Below are 14,587 nucleotides of genomic sequence, written 5' to 3' on the forward strand. Positions count from 1 at the left end.
CTGTCAAGCAATTAAAAAAATTAATTGCAATTAATTGCGCAATTTAAAAAATCATGATTAACTCCATGATTAATTGTGCTGTTAAACAATACCATTTACTTAATTTTTTAGTTTTCTATATTTTCAAATATATTTATTTCAATTACAACACAGAATGCAAAGTGTACAGTGCTCACTTTATATTTATTGTTATTACAAATATTTGCAGTGTAAAAAACAAAATACAAGTACTGTAGTAGTGTTCTCTTTATAATGAAAGTTGAACTTACAAATGCAGAATTACATACAAAAATAAAAACAATGTAAAACTTTAGAGCCTACAAGTCCAATCAGTCCTACTTCTTGTTCTGCCAGTTGCTCAGACAAAAAAGTTTGTTTACATTTGTAGGAGATAATGCAACCCATTTCTTAATTACAACATCACCTGAAAGTGAGAACAGGCATTTGTATGACACTGTTGTAGCCGGCATCGTAAGATATTTACAAGCCAGATATGCTAAAGAGTCACATGTCTATTGATGCTTCGACCACCGTTCCAGAGGACATGCTTCCAGCTGATGACAGGTTCTGCTCGATAATGATCCAAAGCAGTGCGGACCAATGCATTTTCATTTTCATCATCTGCGTCAGCTGCCATCAGCAGAAGGCTGATTTTCTTTTTTGGTGGTTTGGGTTCTGTAGTTTCTGCATCGGTTCTTGCTCTTTTAAACAATACCATTTACTTAATTGCTCTTTTAAGACTTCTGAAAGCATGCGCCACACCTCATCCCTCAGATTTTGGAAGGCACTTCAGATTCTTAAACCTTGGGTCAAGTGCTGTAGCTATCTTTAGAAATTTCACATTGGTACCTTCTTTGCAGTTTGTCAAATTTGCAGGGAAAGTGTTCGTAAAACAAACGTGCTGGGTCATCATCTGGGACTGTTATAACAAACTATGTGGCAGAATGCAGGTAAAACAGAGCAGGGGATGTACAATTCTCCCCCAAGCAGTTCAGTCACAAATTTAATTAACACTTTTTTTTTTTAAACGAACGTCATAAGCATGGAAACATATCCTCTGGAACGATGGCCAAAGCAAGAAGAGGCATATGAATCTTTAGCGCATCCGGACCGTAAATACCTTGCGACGCCAGCTACAACCATGCCGTGCAAATGTAAACAAACTTGTTTGTCTTAGCGATTGGCTGAACAAGAAGTAGGACTGAGTGGACTTGTAGGCTCTAAAGTTTTACATTTTTTGTTACATAAACATAACTGCATTCAAAAACAAAACTAAATTGTAAGCTGCATTTTCATGATAAAGAGATTGCACTACAGTACTTGTATGAGATTAATTGAAAAATACTATTTCTTTTATCATTTTTACAGTGTAAATATTTATAATCAAAAATAAAATAAAGTGAGCACTGTACATTTTGTATTCTCTGTTGTAATTGAAACAGACGTATTTGAAAATGTAGAAAAACATCCAAAACATTTCAGTTGGTATTGTATTGTTTAACAGTGTACTTAATCGCAATTAATTTTTTTTAATCACAATTAATTTTTGAGTTAATTGCGCGAGTTAACTGCGATTAATCGACAACCCTATTAAAATGTTATTTCACCTCTATCATTTTTGGAACTCAGTAGTGCGGGCTAAATGCCTGATGCTCTGACTTATGCACATTATCCAGTTAGTCTTGCTCTGACTCATGGAAAGTTTTTTAAATCTGTATTCAAAGTTAGTTTTACACAACATTAAAATCAGGGTTCACAAGAATATTCTAAAGCCACATTTATTCCTGAGACACCCTTTCAAGGGGAAATTCCAAAGCTATTGAAATTAAGCTGCCCTGGGAGTTGTCTTTCTATAGGCCAAGCTACAAAGCCATTACTCTCAGCTATAAAATAAAATTAAAAGTAATTATGTTGGGATCAAAGACGTTTATAGAAAATACATGGAAACTTAATTTAAAAATTGAACTACCTGTCATGAGACAGATCTAACATATAAATTTGTCTAAATTGGATTCTTGTGTTACTGGTTTGGTACACAAAACTAGATCCAGAGAATTGAGATCAACATTGAATTTGACAGTATACTAAGTTGTTTGTATTGAGCACCTGGTGGTAATTTGGTGGTGTGTAGGTTTGTAATGTGGTTAGAAGTGTGGTTTGTAATGTGGTTTGCATGACTGCCTCAATATCACAATTTCATAAAAAAATTCAGCGTATATAATTCCTTGCATATTTTGAATAAACCCCACCAGTGACTTCCACTGAGAAAAGGTCGTGCCTTTTTTCCAATGCAGAAAGAGAGGCACTGACATTGGTAGAGGATGAGGGCTGCAAATAATTGGTGGTTAATAAGCCTGACTAGTGTTAGCTGAGACGTAGCTCTTCTGAAATTAATATCTGTTGCTCTACAAGCAGACACACGGATGGCTACAGTGACACTAAATCCCAGATCGTATGGAACACAGGTAACTGGAATACAGGTTTCTAATACCTTACAGGGGCTCTGGTAAACAGCCACAAAAGCATTCTCAGATTCTTTAGGTGGACTTGTATACAAATAAAAGTTTGAATCTTGTACATGCTATTGTTTATCCCATATTCCCATCTTCCGTAAAGAAATGCTGCCTGAAGTGCATTATAATCCTCTGTTTCAGTGGCTGATCTCTTGTTTTGAGATTGGTAGCTTTATGACTTACTCATTCTCTTGGGATGATGTATGTTTCTTGTATTACCATTACCCTTCTATTCTCAAAAGATATACAGGAAAGTCTCCTTTAAGAGTAGTAACAATAACTTACTTTTGTTTCTACTATATGTGAACAATGTACATTTAAAATGTGTTCCAGAGAAGTAACCGTACAGGGAATGAAAAAGGTGATGTAGCACCCCAACAGGGAAAATTAATACAAATACTGTCTTACAAAGTTTATTTAAAACCAAACAAGGTTATGCGTAGCAATACAGGGTTGAACAGACTGTAACAAAAAAATTCTTGGGCTGGCGCTAGGCTCTGTTGTAAACATATGAAGGCACTGCAGTAGTTTCCCATAAATGGAATACAAACTGTACAAGTGAATAGTCTTTCGTCCGGTGTTCCCATGAGCTGACTTGATCGTATGTCTTGCAGATTTGCAGTCTAGGAAGAAAAGGATCCATTTTTCCCTACTCTCCCAAAGTCACAGCAATTTCTCTCACTCACTCTAACACACGTCTGGAGTCATACTTTTCCCCATGCTACATAATCCCATCGTTCAATGTAGATGAAATGCAATAGCTTGTTTTTTGCTCATACAAAGGCTGAGAACCATAAACCAATCAGCACTAAAACTAACTCATCATCTTAGCCCCTTGTTTCACATATGAAGTTCAAGATTTCTGGACAAAGCGGTGTATGCGTCTCTGTGCCTGTGTTTTTTGTTTTTAAGAAATACAGAAAAAAGGCCACAGCAAAGAACAATAAAAAAGCCACATGACCGGCAAGAAAGTGACTGGTCCTTAGCACCTGTAAAAGTTTAAATACATTTCTCTTCCAAAGATAACCAAACGACTTTGATTACTCCTGAAAGAAAATATGAGGTGCACAAACTATTCATTATTCAAGCATAAAATATGTTAGAACAGAGCAACTAGAAGAGTGGACATTTGTTCCCCCATTCTAGGAATTTCCCCAGTGTAATGAACTAGAAGAGAGTTGGAGGGAGAATTCCAGTGTCAGATTCACAAACATCTGAAAAGACAGCAAAAGGAAGTTACAGCAAAACATAACCTCCTGGGTGCCTGCAATCAAAAGAAACAACTGCATTCATGGTGGGAAACAGACTCCTCTTGTTATAGGAAGATTGGAATGGCAATGCCTATGCTGCCCAAAATAGCTGTTACTAAAGACTGCAGTTCTAATTTCATTCTAAATTCTGGATATAAAGCCCGGAAGCAGTGACAGTGCTGAACTCCCTCATACCATCATCCCCACTGTGCTTCAGGCTCAAGAGGAGGGTTCACTTCTAGCATTAGTTTGATTTCCATGCCAGTTAGAATCCTGGGTTTCGGCTGAACCTAGCCATGTATTTCAAGCTGTATTTCAAGGAATCCCTATTGAGGTTACAGGGACAAACCATCCCGATGTTCGAAAGAATAGTAAATATGGCAGGAGACCAGCTTGGCTTAACGGTGAAATCCTTGCGGATCTTAAACATAAAAAAGAAGCTTACAAGAAGTGGAAGGTTGGACAGATGACCAGGGAAGAGTATAAAAATATTGCTCGGGCATGTAAGAATGAAATCAGGAGGGCCAAATCACACCTGGAGTTGCAGCTAGCAAGAGATGTTCAGAGTAACAAGAAGGGTTTCTTCAGGTACGTTGGCAACAAGAGGAAAGCCAAGGAAAGTGTGGGCCCCTTACTGAATGAGGGAGGCAACCTAGTGACAGAGGATGTGGAAAAAGCTAATGTACTCAATGCTTTCTTTGCCTCTGTCTTCACGAACAAGGTCAGCTCCCAGACTGCTGTGCTGGGCAACACAGCATGGGGAGTAGGTGGCCAGCCCTCTGTGGAGAAAGAGGTGGTTAGGGACTATTTAGAAAAGCTGGACGTGCACAAGTCCATGGGGCCGGATGCGTTGCATCTGAGAATGCTAAAGGAATTGGTGGCTGTGATTGCAGAGCCATTGGCCATTATCTTTGAAAACTCGTGGCGAATGGGGGAAGTCCTGGATGACTGGAAAAAGGCTCACGTAGTGCCAATCTTTAAAAAAGGGAAGAAGGAGGATCCTGGGAACTACAGGCCAGTCAGCCTCACCTCAGTCCCAGAAAAATCATGGAGCAGGTCCTCAAGGAATCTATCCTGAAGCACTTACACGATAGGAAAGTGATCAGGAACAGTCAGCATGGATTCACCAAGGGAAGGTCACGCCTGACTAATCTAATCGCCTTCTATGATGAGATTACTGGTTCTGTGGATGAAGGGAAAGCAGTGGATGTATTGTTTCTTGACTTTAGCAAAGCTTTCGACACGGTCTCCCACAGTATTCTTGTCAGCAAGTTAAAGAACTATGGGCTGGATGAATGCACTATAAGGTGGGTAGAAAGTTGGCTAGATTGTCGGGCTCAACGGGTAGTGATCAATGGCTCCATGTCTAGTTGGCAGCCGGTATCAAGTGGAGTGCCCCAAGGCTCGGTCCTGGGGCTGGTTTTATTCAATATCTTCATAAATGATCTGGAGGATGATGTGGATTGCACTCTCAGCAAATTTGCGGATGATACTAAACTAGGAGGAGTGGTAGATATGGTGGCAGGTAGGGATAGGATACAGAGGGACCTAGACAAATTGGAGGATTGGGCCAAAAGAAATCTGATGAGGTTCAACAAGGATAAGTGCAGGGTCCTGCACTTAGGACGGAAGAATCCAATGCACCACTACAGACTAGGGACCGAATGGCTAGGCAGCAGTTCTGCAGAAAAGGACCTAGGGGTGACAGTGGACGAGAAGCTGGATATGAGCCAACAGTGTGCCCGTGAGCCAACAGTGTGCCCTTGTTGCCAAGAAGGCCAATGGCATTTTGGGATGTATAAATAGGGGCATAGCCAGCAGATCGAGGGACGTGATCGTTCCCCTCTATTCGACATTGGTGAGGCCTCATCTGGAGTACTGTGTCCAGTTTTGGGCCCCACACTACAAGAAGGATGTGGATAAACTGGAGAGAGTCCAGCAAAGGGCAACGAAAATTATTAGGGGTCTGGAACACATGACTTATGAGGAGAGGCTGAGGGAACTGGGATTGTTTAGTCTGCAGAAGAGAAGAATGAGGGGGGATTTGATAGCTGCTTTCAACTACCTGAGAGGTGGTTCCAAAGAGGATGGTTCTAGACTATTCTCAGTGGTAGTTGATGACAGGACAAGGAGTAATGGTCTCAAGTTGCAGTGGTGGAGGTTTAGGTTGGATATTAGGAAAAACTTTTTCACTAGGAGGGTGGTGAAACACTGGAATGCGTTACCTAGGGAGGTGGTAGAATCTCCTTCCTTAGAAGTTTTTAAGATCAGGCTTGACAAAGCCCTGGCTGGGATGATTTAATTGGGGATTGGTCCTGCTTTGAGCAGGGGGTTGGACTAGATGACCTCCTGAGGTCCCTTCCAACCCTGATATTCTATGATTCTATGATGTGTGACTACTGACCCATGAGGAATTAGACTGAGATCAAATGCTGATTTCACACAGGCAGCAAAAATACAGTACAAAAACCCTTTTAACCTGTCTTTCCACATCCAGGTTCACGCCATAGAGTCAGTTCTGCATTTTACTCAGAAAACTGAAGCAGCAATTTTAAAATTTGAACATGGCCTGACAAAACCAGCACTGCTGCTTTACACGGTCCGTATACAATTCCCATTCAGGACAGTGCTCATGCAAGTGACTTAAAATTCCAAACCATGTCTGCCACTGGATATAGAATTTTTTCAGCGTATAATATTTTCCACTAAGAGCTATTCAGCAATGATTACATTATAGGAAACATTAGTCTAGTTTCCCTCGTCCTCAGTATAGCTCTCATACCAAGAATGCATGAAGTAGTAAAAGGTCAAATAAATGAAAGAGGAACATAAGTTTACAGAACATTGCTGAAGGGCCACACAGGGAAAGTGTACCCAAGGCCAAAGCAACATAATAACCAGATGCAAATGTAGCACTTTTAAACCAAAGGGGACTTTCCAGAACATGAGAGCTTAGTATGTAAAAAGATATATGAAAGCCTCAGGCAGCTATTAACATGCCTAAAACAAGTTTTATTCTATTCATCTCTGATGCATCAGATTCCATGCACCTCCTGCCCAATCCAGCCATCCATGATCTTTCCTGTCCATTTGTGTATGGAAATAACCAGGGAGATACGGAGGATTGAACCAATCTGAAATACTTTAAATATGCCTGCCTTTTTAGTATGTAGTGTAGTTGTAGCTGTGTCGATCCCAGGATATTACAGAGACTGGAAACATTTTTAACTAAGTCAACAAAATTCCACTTCATTATGATTTCTAACCTATTTCTGAGTGCACTGCAAGTATATAAACTGACACACTGAAATGAACCCAAGCTAGGTTGTCACCTCCTTTAGGAAATGTGACAATTCAGAGCCTGTGCCACAAAGAAGGGTTCTCCGGCTCACCAGAAGAGCAGTACACACTAGGCAAAGCTACTCTGCCTGAGTGGACTCCTGCATGAGGGCAGAGGTCCACGAATTTCAAAGGAACACTGTACGGGACAGGGCTGCCACTCAGGGCAGACAACAGGAACGGGGCCTACGCTGACTTCACTTCCTCCTGCACATTACCTTTTGGGAAACAGTGCTAGAAGTAAATTACCATTTACTTCTCTTTATGAAGACATTCCCTCCCTATACCCATCCTTCCAAATTTTGCCACTTTTGAGGAATATGTTGAGGGAGACCAATAGGTTATAACCTTCACTTTTAAAAAAGCTTTAGGAGACTTGGTGAGGGAGACCTAGATATTGGTTTCCCTCCCCCACAGTATATTAATGGGAGTTTCATAATTATACTAATTCATAACCAGCTCTGAGGTATTAAAATCATAAAACCAGTAACAGTTCCTAACAATTTTTGTCTAGAAAGATAAACCCTTTACACTGTATACTAGTTTAATCATCGAACCATAGAAACACAGGGCTATAAGGGAACTCGAGAGGTCATCTAGTCCAGCTCCCTGTGCTGAGGCAGGACCAAGTAAACGTAGACCATCCCTGACAGGTATTTGTCTAACCTACTTTTAAAAATCGACAGTGATGGGGATTTCACAACCTCCCTTGGAAGCCTGTTCCAGAGCTTATCTATCCTTAAAGTTTTTCCTAATATCCAACCTATTCAGCCTTGTTGAAGATTAAGCTGATTATTTCTTGTCCTGATGTATTTATAGAATCTGGAGTACTGTGTCCAGTTTTGGGCCCCACACTACAAGAAGGATGTGGAAAAACTGGAAAGAGTCCAGCGGAGGGCAACAAAAATGATTAGGGGGCTGGAACACATGACTTATGAGGAGAGGCTGAGGGAACTGGGGATGTTTAGTCTACGGAAGGGAAGAATGAGGGGGGATTTGATAGCTGCTTTCAACTACCTGAAAGGGGGTTCCAAAGAGGATGGCTCTAGACTGTTCTCAGTGGTAGCTGATGACAGAACAAGGAGTAATGGTCTCAAGTTGCAGTGGGGGAGATTTAGGTTGGATATTAGGAAAAACTTTTTCACTAGGAGGGTGGTGAAACACTGGAATGCGTTACCTAGGGAGGTGGTGGAATCTCCTTCCTTAGAAGTTTTTAAGGTCAGGCTTGACAAAGCCCTGGCTGGGATGATTTAATTGGGGATCGGTCCTGCTTTGAGCAGGGGGTTGGACTAGATGACCTCCTGAGGTCCCTTCCAACCCTGATATTCTATGAATCTCTTATTGTCTTTCATGTCCCTTGCTAGATAACTCATTTTGTGCCTTAGCCTGATTTTGTCCCTACATGCTTGTACTATTCTTTTCTACTCATCTGTAGCAATCTGTCCATGTTTCCACTTTTTGTAGAATTCCTTTTTGATTTTTAGGTCATTAAAGAGCTCCTGATGGAGCCATATTCTTAATGAGGGGTTACTAAAATTGTAGCTTCGATTCCTTTTTCAAAATAATTCAGAGTTTTGCAATATAAGTTATTGCCATAAACTCTCACTTCCCTGGAAGTTTTACGTTTCCAAGACCATGGCAAAACCTAGGTCCAAGATTTTCAAAAGTGACTATTGCTTTTGGATGCCCATCTTGAGACCCCTCAAAGTGACCCGATTTTCAAAGGATTGGTTCTTAAGACTTATTGAAATTTGGGCCCCTTTAAGGCATCTCAAGTTGGACACCCAAAGTCACTAGTTGCTCTGGAAAATCTTGGCCTAATACCATAAATGAAGTTATGTAATGGGTATTTTTTCTGTCCTCTTTTCCTTAAAAATGCTTTAAAATATATGATTTTCTGCAAATGCTACTATTTTGATCTTTAAATGATCACATTTCCTGAATTCTATCAAGAAGATCAGGATGGCCAATTTTTAGTGGGAAAACCTTCTCTTCAACAGCTGGTGCAATTTTTCATAGATATTTTAGGTTCTCCTGGTAAATAGATAGCTGAAATTAGGAGCGGTGAGGCAAGATTTTGTGCAAAGGGCACCAAAGTGTCACTGTACGAGCACGAACAGTATGGGCACATAAAATGCACTAAGAAATGAACTCCCCCATACCAATGCCCGGTGAGACCAGGATGGAAGACAATTTCTGCCAGTAAAGAGCCTCACATAATAAGGTATTTAGTTTTAATATGGAAAGACAGAATACCCAGCGCAAAGCAATGCTAACCTCCAGAATGAGAAATCTAAGTATCAGAGTATAACCAATAATGACATTTCAATTACGAGGCTTCTTGCAGAAGTTAGCCATCAAGGTAAAATATAGCCAGCATCTCAGAACAAGGGGAATGACCTTCTAAGGACCAAAGTGACAAGCGGCATCTACACATATAAATCATTTAGAACACACAATTCTTCCTTTACACATAGGATGCTTTTTGGTCAGACTGACTTCTTTTTTCCAAATGAATTTTAGGTACCTTTTTTGTTCCCCTTGTAAGCCACAAACCAATGCAGCCTCTCCATTTTCTTATGCTCTCTGTATACACAAGTTGCATACCACCCAGACATGAGCATGCATCATTTCCAAAGGCACTTGTAGGCAGCTCGGAGTGACAGCTACAGAGGAGCTTTGCCACACTGTTCAAAGTATTTTGTATGCTTCTTGGGGCACGAATAAAGGAAATGGAGGGAGCTTTTAGTAAGGAAAAAAATATGAGCTAGTGTCTTCTGAAACCATTTCCTTCCACTGTTTGGACAAAATCCATGTAGTCTTCAAGAAATACAATCTTATAGCTATACAAATCTCATCAGGACACTCATGTTAACATCCAGATATTTACTAGTCCCTTCCTGAGTTACTACAAAGCAAAATCAGATATTTTGATAGGTCAAGTATGTACCTCCCATTGGAGCAAATGGGCCCAGCTCCAGGCTACTGCAAGCACTAAAATGCTACATTGTTAAGTTATGAACAGGGGTAGGGAACCCACAAAACAGTCAACCAGATAAAGATGAAAAGGAAAAAGTTAACATACTATGAAGAGATAGTTGGACACTATAAATGAACATCCTGGTAATTTTTGTTTGGAAGGTTTACACTCGTAAGCGCTCTGCTAATCCTTAAAGTAACAGGAATTTATTTCAATTATCTAGGATGAAGTCATTGTTAAATCATATGCCTATAAACCAGTGATAATACAAGCAATGCAGGGAATGTCCAGGTCATGACTTAGGGGCCATGAAACCCATCAAAGACCATCCTAGAAACAACTTATAAGCAACCTCCACAGACTAGTAGGTTTACCAACAGCCTGAAGGTACAGCATTAAACCAAGAAGCTGAAACACAAGGCTAGCCTTTGAAGCCACCCAGACACAGAAATCTATAGCCACAATCTTGTAAGTGTGAAGTCCAGAAAGTATTACTGGAATTATTCTTTGGTTTGGCCTCTCTTTGGACACAGAGCTAGGCTTAAGATGGCTTTGGCTTGCTTGCCTTCACCAAGCATGTTTCATCCTGTCCCTTCCATAGACAGGACCTGGGTGATTATAGGGAGCAGTCTGAAGAGATCATCACATTTATTTTACATGGAGCAGATTTGTGGGTGTGGATTACTCAGCTTTTCACGAAACATTTTGTCCCCAAATGCCTGCTGCCTTAAATACGAATTAGCCAGTTGCCACTTCACTTTACTGTAGCATACAGGCCAATGATTTAAATGCTGCATCATGGTGACCCATAAACAGGACAATCCTGGAGACTTGACAACTCTATGATGTTTTAAGAAAAAGCAACAGACGGCCCCAAGGCTGGACAAAACATATGATAGAGAATCTGTGGAGATGGTGAGTACAAATATTTTTAAATCTTTACAATACATATTTATTTCTATAGTGCCCCACCAAGATACTCAGGGTACTACCAACATAATTCAGCCATTCCTAAACATATTAAGGGCTCCAAGGTTAAATGCTGTTGCAGACTGGGTTACTGCCATTTTTAGCCTCAACTTTTATTCAGATACATTTTGCTAACTGCAGGCATTTAGACGGCAGAACCACTTTCCCTGAAGCATGTACAATCAACTGTAGCATTTCTGTTTGTTAACAGGGCTGCACAGAGCCAAAGTTTCTGAGACCTATCCCTATTCTGTGCAAGATTAAGTGCCTTACTTCACTGTACTCATCTGAAGTGACACACAGTTCCTCCCACGCTGCCTTGGACAGGGGCCAAGATGGCTTCCCACCCATGTCATACTTTATCTGTGCTAGAAGTGAATACAACGTGGTAAATATTTCCCCCTCTCTTTGCATTACAATTACCCCAAGAGGAACCGTGCAACAAACTGGTTCCTTACAGGAAGTTATGGTACATAACATTTTGCACTAATCTAGACAAGCAGGCTTTCCTTCTGTATCAGTCACTAAAGGGTTCACCTATGGCAATCTCTTGCTAATCAACTTCCCTTGTATCTGGGCAAAGAGCAGCCTGTGCTTTGGACATACCTTACCATATTAGGCAATCAGATCCTAGGAAGGGGAGAGCTCAAGATGTAGGCGGACCCTCCCTTCACCTAAGAGGGCAGGCTAGGAACTTCCTGTGCAGCAGCAGACCAGTTCCCTTTTTGGAAGCATGGAAAGGGAAGAGGACAGAAGGACAGACTCCATCATGGTTCTAAGTGATGGCCTTGCAGGGCTATTCAAATGTGCAATCATGCTATTAAAGATAGCACCTTTGTAATGGAGCCAGGGTCACGTGCTCCGAAATACAAGCTTCCAACTAGTTGGATTTAAAGATGTATGTGTATTTTTTAAAGCAATGAGTTTGATTACCCCTTTCCCACCCCCCCATTATAATAAAGCTATGGTTCTGCAGCAGCTGTCACATTGTCAAACGGCAGCTGCAGTTCAATGAAAGGATTCTCAGATGCATCAGGTTTCACTTTGAATTTCTAGCTTATCCTGTAGAAGGGCTGAATTTCTTTAACTCTTTTTAATAAAAATGAGTTGGAGCACAAACTCCTACAGCCTCGTCCAATGACACTGTGTTAAAGACACAAGACACTCAAAAAGGTAAATAATGTGGAACAGAGTTTGGCTGGATGGTTGTAGCAGCAATTTCAAATAGTCAGGAAACTTTTAGAAAATAGTAATAGGATAACATTCAATACAAACAGAAGTGTGTTAAACCCACAGCTATTTGACTCACTTCTGTGTAAAGGGTCAAATCCATTAACATTGCTGTTGTGAAGCATTCTCTGGGCTGATACCAGAAGTTCATGTAAACAGGCCTTTTCTTCTTCACCTCTCGTTGTCCTGGAAGTTTATAACTTTACCAAGTAAGCATTCACAAAGGTGCTTCACTGTATTTGTACGCAGGCCAGGTTTACAGGCAGTATTTCTTTAAGATGCTGCACTGTCAGACAAGTTTATTGGCATGTTCCTGTACTGAGAGAAATACTTGGCACAGAGCTGAGTTACAAAAAGCTTAAATGCCCATTGGGCCAGCTTTGGAACTTCTGAGCAAGGGACATTTTTGAGCCAGACAGAATTCCACTGAAAAGAACTGCAGGAAAATAATTTCTCTATTAATCACCACCTTTTATTCTACTTACATTATATAAAATTTGCTATTTTAAGTTATATTTTTCTTCCATCTTTTTTGCCCAAACAAAATGGTCATCTAAATTTTGCATCCAGATTATCCAAGTCCAAATATTTGTTGATCTTCCAGGTTTTCTGGCACACATCCAGTAGTAAGGGCTTCTCTCTCCCAACAGCAGTGCAGAACCGCCCTCTACATTCTTTATCACTATACCAAGTATTTCTCTCAGTACAGCAACATGCCTATAAAAACCTGTCACTCAATGCAGCATTGTGCAGAAACTGAACGGGGACCGGCTGGACAAGGAGACTGGGATGAGACACCTGAGAAGTGAAGACAATTGGACAAGGTAGTGAAAGAAAACGAGACTGGGATGAAGAGGCAGGGATCCTGTGGAAAAAACATGATGATAACGTAACTAACAACTGTATCATGATGCATATGCACAAGGGGGTTACGGTAAAACAACCTTAACTCTGGAATTTCCCAGTTTTTGAGTGATCGATTTTCAGCAGGAGAATGCTTGGTTTTTAAACATAGTTTGTATAATTTAATGTGTTTTTTTAAAAAGCAAACTAATATAGAAATTCCACTGAAAACCTTTAGATACACTGCACAGACCTCTGCCACTTGAGCTAAGCGAGTGACTGCTAGCAGTCATAGGTTGTCATCCCATCTATGGATCAGTGCTAGAAGGGGATGGGACACTTTACCCATGGGTTTCACAGATATTTACTAACCACCGAGGAATGGGTGGGACTCAGGAATACTGGAGTCCATTCCAGGCTCTGAAGGGTGTGTCATTTAGTGGAACCAGACTTCTGCCTGCCTTCCCCAAACTTGACACCTTCAGCCTTGTCCACTCCAACCTGTCAAGGTCCTGGATCTTTCCCACCCCGGCTCCTCATTCCAGTCCCATTCCCCTTGCCTACCCATCCAAGTCTCCACTCCTCAGGCTTCCCATCCCAGTTCTAATCTGATCTGCTGCTCCATTCCACCCAGGCTTCCAGTCATCCCCTCGGTACACCAGCACCTTATTATATCAGTTTCCCATTCACCCCCCGCCAACTGGCTCCTCCCTGTCCAAGCTTCTTCCTCCCCCTGGTCCAGCTGCCTGCTCTCAGTTCTGGTGCCCGGTCACAACCCAGCCCAGAGCAGCAATTACATAGAAAGACGAGTTTAGTTCCCACAACTTTGAGCTGGTCCATACTCTGTTGCTCTGTGGGGATAGTCATGAGCAGCCTGGTCACATGCAGGAGCTGTGAGGGGTTGGAGCATGCTCATTGTGGGCAGATTTTGGTGAGATTTTAGCAGCTACACTCTAAGTCGTCTCTAGTGAGCATGTAATAACTGAGGTTTTTCAAAGGCTTATAACTTGGCCAGCTTTTCACAGGAACATCTAGCTCAAAGGCCACCAGCCTGCCAAATTTCAAGTTCCTGTTTCCAGAGAACTTCCCAGAGAAAAGGTGGACTCTGTGTGCGTGTGTATACACACACACGTACACACTCCCCAATGTATTTTCCCCCTTATGTCATTCTCTGAAATTGCTGAACAGGTTTGGCTGAAACTGCCCAGAAAGTTTCAGCTTCAGGCAGACCCCTGGCATGGAACATTTCAGCTCAGACGATTAAAGTCTGGTAATCTTTAGGCAACTGAAAACAGGTTCTAACAATGGGAATTATGGCGCTACTGCTCTGTCTACAATACAGAGTCTGGGAAGAACATCTTGAGTTCCATGTTTTTAGTGCTCTACAAGGGAAGGCTCGCACAAGCAACTTTATGCAGTTGTAAGATAAGCAGTCATCCCGATCAGATTCACTTGTATCAGGC

At 41.2% G+C, this 14,587-nt stretch overlaps 1 protein-coding gene across 7 annotated transcripts in view; it reads right to left on the reverse strand.

Annotated features, from left to right (window-relative positions):
* Positions 1–14,587, reverse strand: part of PPP1R12B (protein phosphatase 1 regulatory subunit 12B) — a 174,369-nt gene that overhangs the window by 48,773 nt on the left and 111,009 nt on the right. The window contains exon 20 of one of the 7 annotated variants that reach the window (XM_077839523.1): positions 2,824–3,136. The exons of 4 other annotated variants lie outside the window; for them this stretch is intronic. In XM_077839523.1, the coding sequence (XP_077695649.1) occupies positions 2,927–3,136 (210 nt within the window). In that variant the 3' untranslated portion in view covers positions 2,824–2,926. Of the gene's footprint in view, positions 1–2,823; positions 3,778–14,587 lie in introns of those variants that run through there. 2 more of the 7 variants (XM_077839525.1, XM_077839527.1) reach the window with 2 other exon arrangements.

The sequence above is a fragment of the Eretmochelys imbricata genome, chromosome 21, assembly GCF_965152235.1.
Source record: "Eretmochelys imbricata isolate rEreImb1 chromosome 21, rEreImb1.hap1, whole genome shotgun sequence".
Lineage (NCBI taxonomy): Eukaryota > Metazoa > Chordata > Testudines > Cheloniidae > Eretmochelys > Eretmochelys imbricata.